Source organism: Nicotiana tomentosiformis, chromosome 4 (genome assembly GCF_000390325.3).
Source record: "Nicotiana tomentosiformis chromosome 4, ASM39032v3, whole genome shotgun sequence".
In the NCBI taxonomy this organism is placed as follows: domain Eukaryota; kingdom Viridiplantae; phylum Streptophyta; class Magnoliopsida; order Solanales; family Solanaceae; genus Nicotiana; species Nicotiana tomentosiformis.
This window is the reverse complement of record NC_090815.1, coordinates 26225780-26241097: the sequence shown is the minus strand read 5'-3', so window position 1 is coordinate 26241097 and position 15318 is coordinate 26225780. Positions and strand designations below refer to the sequence as shown.

The following is a 15318-nucleotide window of genomic DNA, read 5'->3' as shown; positions in this document are numbered from 1 at the left end:
CTTTTTACAAATTGTATTTGACATGCACAAGAATGAAATTAGTAAAATTAATGTGATTCCTAAAATTATTTTAGGGACCAGAATAACTGGTCGCTAAATATTTAACAACCAGATTAACATGTCTAATATATTATATTTTGGGACTAGAAATATGGTCCCTAAAAGTATTTTACGTACCATGATTTCAACTGGTCTCTAATGAGATTTTACGACAAGATCCAAATCCCGTCGTAATTGAATTTTAACGTCGGAGGCTATAGCGACGGGTGGCGACAAGATATTATTGGTCGCAATGGACGTTTAGGGACCATAAATTAACTTTTAAGGACCACTTTTCCCTTCGCTAAAATCCATTTTTCTTGTAGTGCCGATAAGAAAATTGAGTAATCCGCCCCAAACCATTATGCCGTTAATTATAAAATCTTAATCCGTTCACCATCCATTACCCCGATAATCTGATACTAATAAGCCATCGTTTGGGTTCGATTTTGAACAGCCCTAAACTAGAAAATAATATATTTAATAATAATAATAATAATAATAATAATAATAATAATAATAATAATAATAATAATAATAATAACTAAGAATATAATCTGTATAAAGACTACAACCTCTCAACCTTTTCTCACCACTTCCTTTTCAAAACGTTTCTTCTATATCGAAGTAGAAAATATGGGTGTGAAAGGCAAGTTGATTGTCCTTGAACTTTCTTGAGAAGAGGGAGATGCAACATTTATTGGAGAAGGAGGTGGAGTTGTATCCTGCACCGGTTCTACGGTCTCTGGTTCTTCTTCATTATCAAAGTATGGAAGAAAATCATATGAAGTTTCTTCCTGAGCTTCCCAATCCCATGCCAATTCTTCATCAAATCTAACATCACCACTTACCACCATCTTGCCGCTACTTGGGTTGTATAGCTTGTAGCCTTTTGGACTCGTATCATAGCCAACAAATACATGCTTGACACTTCGATCGTCAAGCTTCGCTCTCCCTTGATGTGGAACATGAGCATAGGCTATGCTCCCAAAGATTCTCAAGTGCTTGACATTTGGATTTCTTCCACTCCATGCTTCTTGAGGGGTTTTATCTCTAACATTCTTTGTTGGAGAACTGTTGTTCAAATAAACCGCACAAGATACAGTTTCTGCCCAAAATTTCTTGGGCATATTTTTAGCTTTTAACATACATCTAGCCATATTAAGAATAGTTCGATTCTTTGTCTCTGTAACTCCATTTTGTTGGGGGTGAATAAGGTATCATTAGATGGCGACGAATTCCATGAGATTTACAAAAGTCATTAAATTCTTTTGAAGTGAATTCGTCTCCTCTATCGGACCTTAAAGCTTTTATTTCATAACCACTTTCTTTTTCTATAAGTACTTTGAAAATTTTAAAAGCAGCAAAAGCTTCGGATTTTTGGTTCAAGAAATAAACCCATGTCTTTCTACTAAAGTCATCAATGAAGAGTAGAAGGTATTTACTTTTACCAAAAGAAGGTGGATTGATTGGTCCACACACATCAGTATGAACAAGCTGAAGCAGTTTGGTTGATCTTGACATGGCCTCCTTTGGAAAACTCCTCCTTGCATGTTTTCCAAGAAGACAAGCTTCACACACACAATTGATTGGGATGGCTTATTGATGGTATCCCATGCACCATGTTCTTTTCTCCCATTGATTTGAGCGCTTCAAAATTCAAGTGCCCATATCGCATGTGCCAACACCATGATTCATTTGGCACATTAGCCTTCAAACACTTTGCATCAATTCTCTTAAGATTCATAGAGAATAATCTATTCTTAGCCATATGCACTTTAGAAATTAGAATTCTACTTGAATCTCTAAGCCAGAGATGCATATTTTTCATGTGGATGTCATATTCCTTATCAAGAAGTTGGCCCTAACTCAAAATATTACTTTTTAATTTTGGGACATAATAAACATCTTGAATTAACTTGTGACTACCATCTTTACAGGAGATCAGAATCGTACCTATCCTTTCAATTTGAATCTTTGAGGTATCTCCAAATGACACATTATCTCTCACTATTTTATTGATCTCCACAAACTTCTATTTGCATCCACACATATGATTGCTTGTTCCATTGTCCAAATACCACAAGCTGCAATTATCCTTGTCTTCTTCCTTGAGTGACATCAACAATGTTGGCTCAACTTCTTCTTTCTTGTCGTCAACAAGGTTAGCTTTTTCTTCAACATTGCTACGACATTCCCAAGAGTAATGACCAAATTTATGATAATTATAACACTCAAATTTTATTTTGTCATACCTTTGTCCATTATTTTCTTGGTAGTAGCCATGTCCTCTTCCTCCTCTATGTCCACGACCACGACCTCTGAATGTCTGGTAGATTTTAACTTCATTGTTAAAGTTATTATCGTTACTTCTTCCTCTTCCATGACCACCACGGCCTCGTCCCCTTCCATTCCCTCAATAGCTCTTTTCACCTCCATAATCCTTGAAGGATGCCTGAGTTTTAAGAAGTTACTCCAATGACACTTCTTGTCTCCTTTTGATCTTTTCTTTATGGGCCTGTAAAAATCCCTCCAATTGCTCTACCATCATAGAGTCTAAATCTTTAGACTCCTCAATAGCACACACCACAAAATCAAATTTAGGTATTAAAATGCGAAGGATCTTTTCTGCCACACATGCATCTTCTATGTCCTCCCTGTATTTTCTTAGTTGATTTACAACAGCCTTTACTTTTGAACAATAATCTGAATTGCATTCGGATTCTTTTATTTTTATAACTTCAAAATCAGCCCTTAGAGTTTGAAGTTTTACCTTCCTCACCTTGTCTACTCCTTGAAGAGAAATTTGTAAAATCCTCCAAGCTTCCTTTGAGGTAGTAGCATCTGTCACCTTCTCAAACATGACATCATCCAAACATTGGTGGATGAGCGTAAGGGCTTGTTGATCCTTCTTCCTTGTCTTTGTAAAGATATCTTTTTTATTTTGAGGCAGAGCTTCCTTATTATCGGGTTTTGCATACCCTCTACCTACGATTTTTCACACATCCTGAGAGCCAAGAATGGCTTTCATACTTAAACACCATTTCTTATAATTGTGAGATGGGGGTACTGAAAAGACAGCGTACCATTATTTTTCATGGCTCTGATACCACATTGTTGGTAAAAATAATAATCCCTCCCAGGAATAATATCCACGATAAATAATAATAACACAATAGAGTAACAACGACACCAATTCTTTTAATGGGTAAAATATAATACCCGGGCGGAGCAATATAACCACTATAATATTACAACTTTGTAGTGTCAAGAGACTACTGTAATCTTGAAAGAAATAACACTCTTTATTTAAAACACCTCACTACAATATTACTCACACTCACTATTTATCTCACAGACTACAATCTATGGATTACTCTCTCTAACTTCTATTGCTTCTCTCTTATTTTGGTGTGATTGAAATGAAGAATGAATGTTTCTATTTATAGTAAGAGATGTCATCCAACTACTACAAAGAAGATGATTTGTTGTTGATTTAGTCCTATAATGTTTCAACAAAGTTAGGCACCTCTCATCCCATTTTTTTTTCTTCAATATGAGGCCCACATTGGTTTGATTCGGTAGCCAACAATTTTGAATTATTGAGATTTGGGTGGTGTTCTTTGTCTTCTTCTCCGCAGTATAGAAGAATAGTTCTTTGGCTTGGTTTAAATTTTGGTTTCAACAGTTATTATATTCTGGAAACGTTGGATTACCTTTTGTTTTAATTTACTGGATGTTTACTTTCAACCTGCAACATTTGGTATTCTTCTGTTGTATACTCCTCATTTAATCAAATTTAGTTTTCACAAGTTCTGTTTGGGATTTACGGGTGTGCAAGTAAAAGGGAAGTAGATCTCTTGTGTTACTCATAATGAATTCTGACACAATCAAACTCAAATCAAGATTTTATTCGCCTTGATCGTTTCCATGGTGCAAATTTCACAAGATGGAGTTTATGCAGACTGCGTTGGAGATTTTTTATGTGCTTGATCCAACTATTTTTCCAATTCCTCCACTAGAGGACAATGATTCTAAAGAACTCAAGGCACATAGAAAAAAGAGGAAGGAAGATGAAATTATGTGTAGATACCAAAAAGTTTATTGTCTCTAAGTATTTTGAGTTCAAGTTTAATAATGATATGCCTATATTGGCACAAGTGCATGAATTACAGGTCATAGTAAATCAATTGAGAGTTACGGGTATTGGACTTCCTGAATCTTTTCAAGTTGGTGTGATTATAACAAAATGGCCACCATCCCGAAAATCCTATTGGAAGAGAATTCTCCATAGTTCAAAAGACGTTTCTTTGGAAAAGCACCTTCGAATCGAAGAGGAATCGAGGAAGAGAGAAAAGAATGAAAATTCTTATAATGGCAATAATAAAGCCAATGCTTTGATTAAGCCCTCAAACAAATCCAACAAAGGACGCAAAGCAAAGGAACATCTCTTGGTCTTAAAAAAGATCAAAAGAAATTCAAGAAGTTCAAACAAGGAGGATGCTTTGTGTGTGGAAAACCTGACCATTATGCTGGAGATTGTAGATTTAAGAAGACTCAGAAATAAGAAGTGAATTCAACAAAAGAAAATGAAGAGATCATTGTTACTGTGAACAAGATATATTCCATACAAGGCAAAGTTTCAGGTTGGTGGTATGATACATGTGCCACAGTTCATGTTTGCTATGACAAGCCCCTCTTCAAGACTTACAAAGAAGTGACTGATGAATAAGAGATTCAAATGGGAAATGAAGGAAGGTCCAAAGTTTTTGGCAAGAGAAATATCGAACTTGCATTTACATCGGGCAAGATGGTTACTCTTACCAACATTTTGCATGCATGTTCCCGATATGATTCAGAATCTTGTTAGTGAGGTACTTTTGGACAAATCAGATATTAAATCTTCATTTGAATTGAAAAAGTTAATTTTGTCCTGAAATGGCGTCTTTGTTGTTAAAGGTTATTCTACTGATGGAATGATCAAGTTATCTGTGCCGATGGTTTTATTATTACTAATAAGAAAAATACTCTTGTTTATATGTGTTGGATTTAATTTCTTTATGGCATTATAAATTAGCATATATTGGCCTAAGTACTATGAAAAGAATGGTTAAAGTGGATTGATTATGTGCGACTTAAATGACTTTAAAAAATATGAATTATGAGTTAAATCTAAATTGACCAAAAAAAACCTTTTAAAGTGTTGAAAGAAACATAAACTTGTTAGATTTAATACATTCTAATATATGTGAGTTAAATGACATGCTAACTAGAGGCGGCAACAAATATTTCATAACTTTTATTGATGATTGTTCTGAATATACCTACGTATATTTGTTGAGACACAAAAGATGAAGCCTTTAATAATTTTAACAATTATAAGGTTGAAGTAGAAAATCGAATTAGAAAACAAATTTAAGTTCTACGAAGTGATAGATGAGAAGAATGTTTTCTAAATAATTTAATATTTTTTCTGAAATTTATATGTGCTTGACTAGTTTTGGTAAGTTTATGATTAATGGCCAGAGATTGATAAGTTGGGACTTATTTGGGACATTTTTGTGAGATTCCTTTTGCTAAATCCTATCTATGGGGCGACTGATGGTGTCACCACTAAAAACCCCATTTCTTGTGGTGTACAATCTATTATATCGTGCAGGTATCAGATTGATTATATTAGTCCAATGTCTTTTACTTGATACAAGACTATTTCAAGAACAAATTTCCAAAAGAATATTATACAAAGTGATGAACATTACTAGCAAGATGCATTAGTACTCTTGTCGTATTCATTCAGGTTCGAAAAATTCATCATCATTCTCAGGTTACATTGATTCATATAGAGCTCCATATAATTAATTTGATAACGAGAATTTAAGTTTTGTGCCTGTGCCATTTGAGTGCTTCGGATATTGTGCTTTAGGCAATTCAAATCTTTCATAGACTCAATTTGCGGGCTAATAAAAAACTAAGATGTGATTGAATCAAACATATGATTATATGTTTCTTTGAAACCATTTAAATATTCGTGAAAGACCCTCAAGAGTTATGATAGGATGGATGTGATTTTTCTACCCTTAACTAGACGTCTCAAGTTCAAACTTTCAAAATATGAAAAAATATGTAGGAAGCGTGTTGGTGTTCCATATCGGTGTGGCTTGGAGCAATGTACTTCCATATATGTTCTTGGGCAGTCTTACCTTATGAGCTAACTATTGAAGTTTAGTTTGGCTCAAGATTCATTTCTTTATCATGGTATCAGAGCTATACTCATTCCAATTCATTGTTTAACCAATGTCCATCCCAATTTATTATTTAATGAGCCTTATGCAAGTCAAATTGTTTTGCGCAGGTGAAAGAATTATACGGAGGAAAGTTCTAATATATGTCGTAAAAGTCTTTGCATTTATTGCAAAAGAAAATCTTAGCTCCATCATTTGATCATCTTTCATGTATCTATATTAACTATCATCTATTTCTTTTGGAGTAAAAAAAATAAAAAATAAAAATCAAAGTTGAGCTTGGAAGCATGAGGGAACTAACGTGTTATTGAAAAAAAAAACATTAAACAACTCATCTAATTATGCTTTTTGTGTTCAGATAAAATCGGGGGTAAAATTATCCCCCATTTTCCAGTAAAGAAACGAGATAAAAGCACGATCTGACATGGCCTCGAGTAAAGCCGAAGGATTCCATGTATTAGAGCCGGGGAGGACGAATGGTGCACCCAGGACCGGACACGGCCAAGCATTGGGCTCCAGCAGAGTGAAGAGCCGAGACTAAGGGAAAAGACGGTTAGACGAGATAAGCAAGGGGTACAGAGGATGAAAGCGCCCCGCTTATGGGGTCAAATCAATATGTTCTAAGAAGAAAGATTGGAATATCAATCTCATCGAGATCATCGATCTCATACCAAATCTCATCAATTGAATAACTTAATGAAGCAACAACTAGTACCATAGAGAAACAGAAATACCCATGGATTCGGTGTTTGCTTACCCGCCGTCCACACTAACAATCCATCCTTCCCCTCCAAAAGGAGATTTTAGTAAATAACCAAATATGATACTGAGGTCCAATCACTTCTCGTGGATTTTCATAACCCTGTTGTGGAGTAGGCTACCATGAGACAAAAGATCTTCTTTCTAAACCAGAATAAATAGAGTTTTTCAAAAAAAAACCACCCTTGTGAGAAATAAAAATTAATTCCAAAGATTTTTGGCAAATCCATTGATTTTGTCAGGATCCCACCTTTCTTTCGAAAAAAGTGAAAGAGAAGGACAAAGATCTTCTTCAGTGGATACCTCTTGTTCCTATTTAGTCCCTTCATTTCGGAGTGGAGACGGGGTGGGGTCTGTAGCTTAGAGGATTAGAGCATGTGGTTACGAACCACGGTGTCGGGTGTTCGCATCCCTCCTCGCCCACAACCGGCCCAAAAGTATGGCATGGGTTACTTCAGTGCCATAGCGCCTGCTATTCAAACATTGGCTCAGCTTTTGCTAATTCGAATTGAAGGGTGATATAAAATCGGTCTATTTCCAGCATCATATCCATAGTTAGTCCATGTTCAGGTATCTCGATTGAAATCCCCATTTTCTAGTCCATTCTATTTTCTTTTAGTAGTTCGATAAATTTCATCTGTTTCAGCATGTGCTTTATAAATAGCTTCGACCGTTGCTATATTTCATTATATTCCATCCTGCATTTCTACAGTCCCATATTAAATAATGCCCGAACTCTTTCTTCTATATCGAGGATCATTGAAATAAGCAAGAATACTATTTCGACCGAAAATACTATTTACGGGGATTTCAATCGAGATACCTGAACAGGGCATTAGTTCATTCTCGGAGAGGTCCGAACCGACTGATGTTGAAGAATCAGCGGATGAGTTGTGGTTAGGGGTGAAATGCCACTCGAACCCAGAGGCTCGCACATGTTCTGCTTTACCCCCCATGAATACTCCTCCGGTATGAAAAGTTACTACTATTTCAGATACATCATGGTACAGGATTATTTAGACTACTAGATCAAACCAGATTATAGTTTGGCCGAGGGCTTCCAAACACATCGTAAGCTAAATCGGTGCTTACAATATGAAAACGAAAAAATAATATCTGCCCTTACCCAGATATTACAGCGCAAATCTCACCCAATATCAACTGCGTATCAATGTTTACTGTAAGAAAGATTTTTTTTTCTTATTTAGACTTGTACTAGGATTGAAACTCTCCTACTATAAAAAAGGGGAACTTTTTATTTTGAGGATCACTATTGGCACGCATATCTGCGCAAAAAAGTTAATTTTTGCTCTCTAGCTGTTGTTTAAAGTGTTCTCCAGTTGCTTGTTTATTGAGCTGCAACCGAGCCCGTTCAAAAGTCAATCGTAAGCTAACTCCATCACATACCCGGAGAAACTTCGAGCTGATGAAAATGCTCGAAGTGCTAACAAAGTGGGTGGAGTCTGGTGAAAAGAAGATAGAGGCGAATGACAAGAAGGTGGAAACTTACAATTCGAGGGTCAATCAAATCCCGGGAGTGCCTCCAATATTGAACGACCCGTATTCCAAAAAGTTCATTCAGAAACCCTTCCCCCCCAAGTGTGGCACCGAAGCCAATTTCGAAGAGATTCTGAATGCTCGATATTACCAAATATAATGGGACAACATATCCAAACGAGCATGTAACCTCCTATACGTGCACAATAAAAGGCAATGACTTATACCACCTATGCTTGTGAATGCCTTCGTTAAAGCCTATGACGGCGCTATCAAGGGTCGAGACGAGAAAATCAAACCTCTTCAAAATCAAGTAAAGAGATAACGAGATGCTTAGGGAGTTCGTGTCGAGGTTCCAGATGGAATGGATGGACCTGCCATCGGTCACAGATGATTGGGCTGTTTAGGCGTTCACTCAAGGGATCAACCCCCTAAGTTCCATTGCTTCTCAGTAATTGAAGTAAAACTTGGTGGAATACCCGGCGGTTACTTGGACCGATATTCATAACAGGTATCAATCAAAGATAAGAGTTGAAGACGAGCCTCGGGGTCTTTTTACCCCAATAGATCGAACAACGAATCTAAAAGGATTATGGACCTAGAGACAAGGCCGGTCCGAGATCGGTATCAGCCATACATCTCGGAGAGGAGGGAAAACGGACCTGCTCGCCACTCAGCCAGGAATGACAGGAGAAGAGACCAAGGACCTAGCAACTAGAGTCTAATGAGTAATCACGATTTCGACACATCATTTGGGGGCAATGAAGCCCCGAGATTATTGGAATATAACTTCAACATCGATGTTGCGAGTATAGTGTCGGTCATTGGACGCAACAAGGAGACCAAATGGCCTAGGGCACTTCAGTCCAATCCCGCACAGAGAGACCACAACTTGGTATGTAGATACCATGGTACTCACGGTCACAGGACCGAAGATTGTCGACAGCTAAGGGAAGAAGTGGCTCGTCCATTCAACAATGGCCATCTTCGGGAATTCCTAAGTGAGCGGGCCAAAAATCATTTCAAAAAAGGGACGCCAACAAACAAATTGAGCAGTAAGAGCCTCAGCACGTGATCAAGATAATCATTGGGGGAGTATATGTCCCACAAGCGCTAATGATAAAGCGCACCAATGTTTCTATCACAAGGGAAATCGAAATCGTTACTACGTCCTAGAGGATTCCATCTCGTTCAGTGATGAGGATATCAAGGGCATCATTCAACCTCACAATGATGCTCTGGTAATATCCGTACTTATTAATAAATCTCGAGTGAAAAATGTGTTAATTGATCTAAGTAGCTCGGCCAACATCATCCGATGAAGGGTCATAGAACAATTGAGATTATTGGACCAAATTGTACCTGCAGTACGAGTATTGAATGGGTTCAACATAGCGTGTGAGACGACGAAGGGTGAAATAACCCTACCGGTAAACACTGTTGGGACCACCCAGGAAATGAAATTTTATGTGATCGAGGGGTATATGAGATATAATACCTTATTCGAGAGGCCATGGGTGCACAACATGAGAGTGGTGCCTTCGACCCAACATCAGGCGTTGAAGTTTCCCACCCCAAGCGGAATCAAAACGGTCTACGGGAAACAACTGACTGCAAATGAGATGTTCGCTCAGAAGTGATCTCGCTGCTCGCGGTCACGATATCAAAAGGTTGGGGATTGGACGTAGAGATAGAAACCAAAAAGAAATCATTGGCCCCGACCCTGACTGGTGCCGCAAAACAGGAAAACACATAGCAAATGAGGAGGATCATGATTTCAGTGTCCCGAGATCCTTTATAGTACTTGTAAGCATGTAATTTTTGACCCGCGTAACTTTTAAAAGGAATATTTCAAAAAAAAATTTTATTTTTATTTTTAATAGGATTTCAGTCAACTTTTAGTTTTAATTTTTAAACATATGTTTGAAAATACAAAAATATTTTCATGTCATAATATAGATATTTTAATTAATTAGGATTGATTTTACATTTTTATGGTATGATATTTTAGGAAAAGAAATTAATATTTTAGCTTTGTAGAGTTAAAAGGGCCACCTTTAAAGGCAAATTTGGCCCAAACTTGAGCCCAATTTCTGACTGCCCACTCCTCCCTTCAGCCCATTTACCCATTCCCTAACCCACAACCCTTTTATAATAAAAAAAAACCTAAATTCCTAAGCTAAGAACGGCGGACCACCCTCTCCCTTCCAAGAAAAAAAAAGCTTCTGCCATCACCCTTCCATTCTAAAAAACCAACAACACACTACCGACACACAGACAAAACAGAAAAGAAAACGGACGCAAAGATTTGGAATGTTGTTGCTGGAAAAGAATTGGTCTCATATCATTTGATAAAAAGGCCAAAATGTGTTGAATGAGTTGGAGGAACGGACAAAAAGGGGTTTCTTTGGAACAAAGGTTTTTAAAAAAAAAAAAAAGAACAAAGAGGAAACGATAAAAGATAACAGAAAGATGGTTTTGGAATCGACTCTCATCTCTGCATCGGTTTAATCAATATTCTCGCTCAACTCCTCTCGCTTCTCCCTCTGTTGATATTATTTCAAGCGAAACTACACAAAAAATATTTGCCACTATTTTGATCTCGGCTCATGGAGTTTGATTGAGGTCGCGTTTGGGTTTTGAGTTTTCCGATGCCGATTCGATGTTTCGGTTCGCAATTTCGGCGTTGCAGTCCAATGATTGTTGCTTTGTTATTCCAATTGAGTTACAAATTTTCAGCTTTATTCATCAATATAAAGGTCTATTTCTTAACTTTATTTTTAATGGCTGTACATTTTTGTACTCTATCTATATTACCTATTTTCTTAGTTTTCCTTTGGTTCTTTGAATGACTGGTGGCATATGAGACTAATGTTCTTGTTTAAAGTTGGTTGTTTTTATTTTGATAAGTGATTGTATTAACTGAAAATTGGGAAGTAGTGTTTTCATGAAATGAAGAGGTTTATTGGCTAAAAGATTTTATTTTGGGAGGTGGGGTTGCTTTAATTTTGATAATTGGTTGTTCTGCAGTTATTGTAAAGTATGTTTTGCTGAAAATGAAGGGGTCATAGGGGTGACATCGAAAAAGGATGGCATATGGTCCATTTGTTTACGTCTTCCCCTTAATTCCTTATCCATAAATCATGGCCTCTTAATAATCTCAAATTAGCTTTAGGAAAATAATCAATGAACATTGTAGCTTGCTTTAGGCACGATTAATAAATCGTCGTGATTATGGGTGCGGTTCCCGTGGCATAGTCATGATACGTAATCCCCAATTCGGGTGTGCATTTTATGTGACCCGACCATAACTTCAAATAATAATAAAAATTAACATGTTATAAATAGCGGGTGCGTTTCACGTGACGCGGTTTGCAATGTGTACAAAACAAACGAGTTGCGACATTGCGACTTGTTCAAACAAATGCCATAAATAATTAAAAGCGGTTAGAAGATAAAATGCATAATAGATTTTTAAACATGTAATAAATCAGATAATTAGGCCAATTATTAATAGTTGAGCGACCGTGCTAAAACCACGGAACTCGGGAGTGCCTCACACCTTCTCCCGGGTTAACAGAATTCCTTACCCGGTCTTCTGTGTTCGCAGACCATAAATAAGAGTCAATTTTCTCGATTTGGGATTTAAAATAAACCGATGACTTGGGACACCATAAATTATTCCAAGTGGCGACTCTGATTTTAATAAATAATTTTATTTCGATTAATGTCACTTTAATTGGAAAAACTCCCTTATCCCTTATCCCGTTCGGGAAAAAGGAGGTGTGACAGCTCTGGCGACTCTGCTGGGGATCGAACCCAGAATCTCTGGTTTCGCAGACCAGAATTTGAGCTTAGAATAGCTGTTATGATTGGCTTTCACGATTGTCTGATTTTTATGTGTTTGAGCCTAATGTGCTAAATGTCGCTTTTTTTACCGCTTTGATATTGTGTGAATTGTATATAAACTGCTACGAAACATTTCCTCTCTCTGAGTCTTCTAAATCTTCTGGGAAGTGCACGCTGGCGTGACTTCTTTTCTGTTAGTGTCATATCCTAATTTAGAACGAGGATTGGATCAGTTACAAAGCCGGATGGCCTTTTGGTTACCGGTACGTTGCCCCTCCCCCTCCCCGGCTCGAGTTGTCCGCTCGGGTAAGCCAGGTCTGGAACCATACACCCAGGGTTTTAAGCCTAGAATAACATAGCCTCATGCCGGATCTCTAGTAGGTACGTTTATTTGCATCACGTGCATTTGACTTTGGAGACTCGACACAGGGGTTGGGTCTGTCTAGGACAGGTGTACCCAATTTAAAAGACCATTCTGATGCATTTTTACATGTTACTTGTGCATTTATCGGTTTCGACTTGTATGTTGACCGGCTTTTAGAATAGGGAAAGGAAATCAAGCAAAATCAAGAAGTGAGGTAGGATAGAGAAACATCCAGAAAATACCAGTGTTCAAAATATCTTGAAACTCTGCCAATTTTTTTTTAAAAAAAAGAGAGAGAAAAGAAAAGGATGAGTCTTTGAAAAATATAAGTCCTATTTTTCCACGAGTCAAAACTGGCAGAACTACGCGGGTCTGATTCTCACCGGATGTGAGATACGTAGGCAAACCTCATCGGTTCCGGCCCACAATTTTCAAAACAAAATCCAAAAATATTTTCCTTTATCTCATCTTTAGAAAGTCTTTCTTTTAGACCCCAATTTTCAAAAATCTAAAAATATTTTCCTTTATTTCCTTCTTTAGAAAGTCTTTCTTTGAGACCCCATTTTTAAAAATCCAATTATATTTCCTTTAATTCCTTCTTTTAGGAGTCTTTTTAAAAAAAAAATCCCAAACAAATAAAAGATTAAAAAATAATTTTAAACCCAAAAAAAAAATATTTTATTTGTAGGAGTCTTTCATTAGAAAAAGAAAACAAATAAAATTAAAATCCAAAAAAAATATTTTCTACCTTTTTTTTAGAAAGTCTTTCTCCCAAAAAATCCAAAAAAAAAATATTAAAAGCCAAAAAATATTTTTCTTTCTTATATAGAAGTCCTTCTATCGGAAAAATTAGAAAAAATAATCAAATTCCAAAAATATTTTCTTTCTTCTTTATAAGTCTTTCTTTCGGAAATTAAAAAGAAAAAGTCAAAATCCAAAAAGAGTTAGTTTATTTACCTTATTTCTGATCCTCCCGAACTACGCACGATCTGATTCATGTTCCCACATGATACGTAGGCTACCCACATCAGGTTCGATCGACCAAAAAAATAAATAAATGAAAAAATAAAATAAAAATGATGATGATAATAAGGACCGACTGAGTCCATTCTAACGTGTCTCTTGTTTCGAATCATAAAAAAGTTTGAGGTGGTCGGTTTGTGGTAAGTTGGCAACACAATATCTAAGGAAAAAATGCCATTGACAACTGGCATCGAAGCTGTTACAAGTGCTTAAGAGACTCAGGGTCAGAGGGTTCTACATAAGTCTACTATGATTGAGGAAAATAGAATACTGAAACAGCAAACGACTGAAATGTGTCAAGCATCGGCCAATGGTCAAGGACCACCCTTTTCTTATGTTTTCCCAAAACTCACACCCATCTCGACTACTACCACTCATGTCTCATTGTCTGATCGATCCTATCCATTTGGGTTCAGTCTTCATTCCAACTGTACGACTGCAGCTGGAACTTCTGTTGCGCGCTCCCAAAGTGTGCCATTGACAACCAATCAGACAATCACTGCTGTTATGCCCGTTTTCACTATCCCACAGCCAACAGTGGTACAAAAGAAAAGTCATGAGTCACAATTTGCTACCCATCAAGAACAATACCATTCTCCTGAGTATCACTCGTACTGATTTGATCTTCCTTCAAAGATTGAGAAGCCTACCCGAAAGATGGCACAAGAAGAAATGACCCAAAGAGTGAAAAACTTAGAACAAAAGTTGAAAAATATGCAAGGGTTGGCAGGTAAGAAGAGTGTTGCCTTCAAGGATCTATGAATGTTCCCCGGTGTTCATTTGCCACTTGGTTTCAAGACTCCCAAATTTGCAAAGTATGATGGACACGGAGACCCCATAGCTCACTTGAAAAGGTATTGCAATCAGCTAAGAGGTGCGGGAAGAAATGAAGAATTGCTAATGGCTTATTTTGGGGAAAGCTTGACAGGGGTGGCCTCTGAATGGTTTATTGATCAAGACACCTCTCACTGGCATGTCTGGGATGACATGGCCCGGGCCTTCGTCAGACAATTCCAGTACAATATCGACATCGCCCCAGACCGCAATTCCCTTTCTAACTTGAAGAAGAAATCGACTGAAAGCTTCAGGGAATATGCCATTAAATGGAGAGAGCAAGCAGCTAGAGTTAAGCCACCCATGGATGACCACGAGCTAATCACTGTCTTCCTTCAGGCTCAAGAGGCAGATTATTTTCAAAACATGATGTCCGCAGTGGGGAAATCCTTCTCGGAAGCAATCAAAATTGGGGAAATGGTTGAGAATGGCCTTAAGACAGGCAAAATTATAAGTCTAGCAGTTCTCAAAGCTGCAACTCAGGCTGTCCAAATTGAATCTGATAATTTTAGTGACACGAATGAGAAGGATGAAGAAACCATGATGACAATAAGGTCGAGAAGAGGTCCTAGGAGAACATCTCGAAAGTATGAGCAGCCTCATCAGGTTTTCGATAATTCCCCTGAGCACTACTATCCACCTCAGAACCCAGAATACTCTATTGCTCCACTTCAGTATGTTGTCCAGCCACCAAAACACCCCAGAAGGTGA

General features: G+C 37.3%; 2 protein-coding genes across 2 annotated transcripts; one reads left to right on the top strand and one right to left on the bottom strand.

Moving 5' to 3' along the window:
• Positions 1-2509: 2509 nt before the first annotated feature.
• LOC138909395 (uncharacterized) lies at positions 2510-3138 on the bottom strand. The gene is made up of 2 exons (XM_070200594.1): positions 3126-3138; positions 2510-3027 (listed from the first exon to the last, which is right to left on the bottom strand). Exons 1-2 carry the CDS (start codon positions 3136-3138, stop codon positions 2510-2512), a joined length of 531 nt encoding a protein of 176 aa, XP_070056695.1.
• An 11397-nt stretch (positions 3139-14535) lies between these two features.
• Positions 14536-15318, top strand: LOC138909394 (uncharacterized). Its single transcript, XM_070200593.1, has one exon. The coding sequence runs from the start codon at positions 14536-14538 to the stop codon at positions 15316-15318; it is 783 nt and encodes a 260-aa protein (XP_070056694.1).

Excerpts from the sequence above, each read along its gene's own strand:
- LOC138909394 (XM_070200593.1), top strand. The coding sequence starts at position 14,536 with ATGTTCCCCGGTGTTCATTTGCCACTTGGTTTCAAGACTCCCAAATTT.